The following is a 5,112-nucleotide window of genomic DNA, read 5'->3' on the forward strand; positions in this document are numbered from 1 at the left end:
TCTACAATGCTGATAGTGAGTATCTGGTTCACACCAGGTCAGTTTCATGGATTTTTCCTTGATGACACAGAAAGTCTCAGATCAAATCAGCCATTCTCTGAGCCAATCACAGCCATTTCTCAGACATAAATAGCACTTTGTCCAGACAACACCTTCCTTCCAAACTTCATGAGATATCACAGTCTGATCAGATATGGTATTGATTTATAGTGCGTTTAAGTTTGATGTCCAGCCAGCTGGCATTGACTCCCAGAATATATTTTATGATATAGTTTTCAGTTTCACTGTGAGGTCATGTGTTCAAGCACTTCCATGTGTCAGTTGTCTGACCAAAGTTCATTTGACCCCGGCCCATACACACTGTGATAGGGTCTAATGTTAGGGGCCACATGGGCCCAGTCCATTCATTAGATGTGATTTCACAATAGCTAGTAGATAATGTATGATGTCTAGGAACTTATTTGGAATCAATTAAATGTTACAGTAGACTTCCATTTTTCAAAGTAAAGCTTCCCCTTTGTCATACTGTAGTTATTTTGTTTAAATGGATAGTGGGTTACTGTGCTATACTGGTAGTGTCACGGCTTTCGCAGCGGGGTACGTGTTCATCTTTATTAGCTTAACTGACTGAACACTGAATACAAAATAACAAAAGAATAGCCGAAAAAGTTCTGCAAGGTGCAACCAACACTAAACAGAAAATAACCACCCACAACTAACAGTGGGAAAACAGGCTACCTAAGTATGGTTCTCAATCAGAGACAACGAAAGACAGCTGTCCCTGATTGAGAACCATACCCGGCCAAAACATAGAAATACACAACCTAGACATACAAACATAGAATGCCCACCCTGACCAAACAAAAAATAGAAACATACAAAGCAATCTACGGTCAGGGCGTGGCAGGTAGTTTACCTTGTCATAACCTCGCCCCCAGGTTATTGCGCAAAGAAATGTCTGGGAACAACATTAACATGTCAAAAAGGTGGATCAGTCTACCCAGAGAATGGCCAGATTGAGAATGTTCCAAGCACTCATTCTACATCACTTGAGTTATTCATGATGTCACATCCTGGTAATCTGGAGCTGTGAAGTCAGGAGTTGAGTTCTAAACCTCATATCTGCCCACTGTACCTTATTACAAACCATCACAGTGCCACTCTATAGAGAGTAGAATAAGGAGAGGCAGTTGCCTGGAATCTACTATTCCCTATGTAAACGTTCAACACCTCAAATAACCTCTGACCCCAGTGATGACTAAAATGTGTGAAGGTTGACACTGCACTATAGGTTTGCGTTGGCAGTTGAGGTGACACAACCGTTGAGAAGCTACCGTTGATGGCTTAACAAACGCCAGGATGTCTATAATTTTTTTATTTTAATTTTTAATTTCAACTTTATTCAACCAGGTAAGCTAGTTGAGAACAAGTTCTCATTTACAACTGCGACCTGTCCAAGATAAAGCAAAGCAGTGCAACACAAACAACAACACAGAGTTACATATGGAATGAATAAGCGTACAGTCAATAACACAATAGAAAAAAATAAAGTTTATATACAGTGTGTGCAAATGGCGTGAGGAGGTAAGGCAATAAATAGGCCATAGTAGCAAAGTAATTACAATTTAGCAGATTAACACTGGAGTGATAATTGAGCAGATGATTATGATATATACAGAGAAAATAGCCGGCCCGAGAATTGAACCCTGTGATACACCCATAGAATGAAATCATATCCTTGTCGAAAAGCACTAAATTGAAAAGTCAAATGTACTAACGCCAGCATCCGTAGAATCTAGTTAGTATTATATGTGGTTGTGGTCTCATTGCTTGACCTGATTAGAAAGTGTCTTTGGTGTGGACATGTTTAAGGTTGCCGGCCGTCAGCAGTGAAATACCTTCACCCATTAGTATTACCATAAGCAGGGGCGCATCTTTGGTTTTAGAAGTGGGGGGGACAATATTTTGGAAAATTATTTCAATATTTTTTTTCCAGTTGGATAAACACTCCAAACAGACTACCCAACTGCTCGGAGACGCAGTTGCCTCGATATGTATCACATTCCAATGATAAAACTGTGGGCGACAAAAATGCAATTTCAGAATGTGGGGAATATGTCCCCAGTGAAAGTTGCATCCCTGACTGTAAGTTTTCTCTAGAATGAGGCTTTCAGTAGAAGGGTCAAGGTCCATGCACAGTTGTCTAATTAGAATATAACCAATAAAACGGACCATGGTGGTGGTGGGGGAGATTCCCAAAATAAACATATTGAAGTTCAATCAAAGCCAGGTTAATCAAGTCTGGTCTGTCTATGTTCAGTCTGTCAGGCTCAGAGAATGAATATGAACATAACAAAATAATGTATTGTCATTGTGATTTGTGTGTGCGTGTGCGTGTGCGTGTGCGTGTGTGTGTGTGTGTGTGTGTGTGTGTGTGTGTGTGTGTGTGTGTGTGTGTGTGTGTGTGTGTGTGTGTGTGTGTGTGTGTGTGTGTGTGTGCATGTCGATATAGTAAGCGAACAGTCATGTGATGACAGCCAGCAAGGAGTTGTAGCAGAAGCAGGAAGAGAGGTGACATGGCAGTGACTCCTGGACTTTGGGCTTTCAGCTACAGCTCTGATTTCGACTATATATACAGCATGGCACTGGCCTGATAGACACACAGACAGACTGAATATACAGAGATACACCAGGAAAAAAACAGGTGAGGCCAATGCTGAGATTCAAAACAAGGTGTTGGGAAAATGTGATTTTAGGGTTCTAAGATTCAAATGTAATTGAAGTGTAATTGATTTATGATATTTCTGTTTCAGTGAGAAACGCAAATATGAAGGTGTCTGTGGTGCTTGCAATTGCTATACTCTCTGGTAAGTAACATCTAATGTTACCACAACCATAACTACTCTGTAAAAAAAGAATTTGAAACCTTTGAATGCAACAAGATTATTAGAATGATTATTATTTTAAACTTAGTCGAATTCAAGCTCCTTGAACAGTGTAAGGTCATAAAGTAGGTCAGGTTAAAGACCAGTTTCACAGGAACTAACTCTACTTCCACGCTCCAACAGGTTGCCATGCTAACCTGTTCTATGCTGATGAGCCCAAGCCACAGTTGGAGCAGCTGACAGATGCCTTCTGGGACTATGTCGCCAAGGCAACAAAAACTGCAGACGACACCGTCCAGATGATCAGGAAGTCTCAGCTGGGACAGGATGTCAAGTAAGTCATTTGACCTGTGATCTAGTTGTCATAACATGTTTGTAATGTCTGTAGTGGAAGCACTCTCAGAGTACTAGTCACCCGAGTGGTGCAGCGGTCTAAGGCACTGCATTGCAGAATCCTGACTTGACCAGACCCCTCTCCTCTCCTGCAGTGACCGTATCACAGAGAGCGCTGATGTGGCCAGCCAATACGCAGTCTCCCTGCAGGAGCAGCTTCCTCCTGCAGCCAAGGACCTGATGACCAAGATTACCCAGGAAGCTGAAGTGCTGAGAGAGCGTCTGGAGCAAGACCTGGGCAGTGTCAAGGGGAAACTGGAGCCCTACGCAGAGGAGATCAAGACACAAGTCCAGCAGAGAGTGGAGCAGCTGAAACAGGATCTGGCCCCCTATGCAGAGTCCCTGGACTCTGAGGCCCTGAGGGCCACCCTGCTTCAGAAGAGTGAGGAGCTGAAGGGGAGTCTGGAGCAGAGTGTGAAGGAGATGCAGTCCCAGCTGGGTCCCTACACAGATGAGCTGAAGCAGAAAGTGGACCTGCGCCTGCAGGACTTTCAGAAGAGTGTGGCCCCCCTGGCCGAGAACCTCCAGAGCCAGCTGAGCACCAGAGCTCAGATGGTGCAGCAGAGCCTAGCCCCCTATGCTGAGGACCTGAAGGACAAGCTGGACCCCTACGCCCAGGACCTGAAGGCCCAACTTACAGCCCTCTACCAGGCCTTCACCAACACCAACTAAATGGCCCAAACCAACACCACTCCTTGATCCTCTGAAACGTTTTGAGTGATTCTGTCATACCCTGAACTGCACTGTAAAACATGGAAATTAAACTGGGCATATGCCCAGAACATCATATTTATTATTATTTAGTGCAGGGTGAGAAATATAAACCAAACATTCACACTCAAATATTTATGTGTTTATTTTTACCTTGTTAAATGTTGAATAATGTCAACTTTTTATAATTTCATTAATTTTTAAAGAAAAATAAAGCTATTGCAGTTATGAACATATGCAAGATTGTTCCCTCATTCATTTAAATGCTAATAGTCAATTATATTATATTCCCTTTAAGTCCATTACACTTCAATTACACATGCAATATGTCACTCAAGGACACAGGAAAAGTCACAACTATGTCTGTCCCTGTCTCCTCCCAGTCTCTGAGTGTCTCTCTGTGTCTCTCTCTCTGTATGTCTCTGAGTGTCTCTCTCTGTGTGTCTCTGTGTCTCTCTTTTGACTCTCTCTCTGTGTCTCTTTCGCTCTATGTCTCTGTGTGTGTGTGTGTGTGTGTGTGTGTGTGTGTGTGTGTGTGTGTGTGTGTGTGTGTGTGTGTGTGTGTGTGTGTGTGTGTGTGTGTGTGTGTGTGTGTGTGTGTGTGTGTGTGTGTGTGTGTGTGTGTGTGTGTGTGTGTGTCTCTCTCTCTCTCTCTCTCTCTGTGTGTCACTGGGTGTGTCTCTCTCTGTGTGTGTCGCTCTCTCTCTTTTAGCAACACAATTACTTGTGTTGAGTGTGTGAAATCAAATCAAAGTTTATTTGTCACGTGTGCCGAATACAACAGGTGTAGACCTTACAGTGAAATGCTTACTTACAGGCTCTAACCAATAGTGCAAAAAAGGTATTAGGTGAATAATAAGTAGGTAAAGAAATAAAACAACAGTAAAAAGACAGGCTATATACAGTAGCGAGGCTATAAAAGTAGCGAGTCCGGGTAGCCATTTGATTACCTGTTCAAGAGTCTTATGGCTTGGGGTTAAAAACTTTTGAGAAGCCTTTTTGTCCTAGACTTGGCACTCCAGTACCGTTTGCCATGTGGTAGTAGAGAGAACAGTCTATGACTGGGGTGGCTGGGGTCTTTGACAATTTTTAGGGCCTTCCTCTGACATCGCCTGGTGTAGAG

At 42.9% G+C, this 5,112-nt stretch overlaps 1 protein-coding gene across 1 annotated transcript; it reads left to right on the forward strand.

Moving 5' to 3' along the window:
• Positions 1–2,597: 2,597 nt before the first annotated feature.
• On the forward strand, positions 2,598–4,225 carry LOC123996353 (apolipoprotein A-IV-like). The gene is made up of 4 exons (XM_046299727.1): positions 2,598–2,704; positions 2,814–2,867; positions 3,069–3,219; positions 3,374–4,225. The coding sequence occupies exons 2-4, from the start codon at positions 2,828–2,830 to the stop codon at positions 3,948–3,950; spliced, it is 768 nt and encodes a 255-aa protein (XP_046155683.1). The 5' UTR covers positions 2,598–2,704; positions 2,814–2,827; the 3' UTR covers positions 3,951–4,225.
• The last annotated feature ends 887 nt before the right edge of the window (positions 4,226–5,112 follow it).

Source organism: Oncorhynchus gorbuscha, linkage group LG15 (genome assembly GCF_021184085.1).
Source record: "Oncorhynchus gorbuscha isolate QuinsamMale2020 ecotype Even-year linkage group LG15, OgorEven_v1.0, whole genome shotgun sequence".
Lineage (NCBI taxonomy): Eukaryota > Metazoa > Chordata > Actinopteri > Salmoniformes > Salmonidae > Oncorhynchus > Oncorhynchus gorbuscha.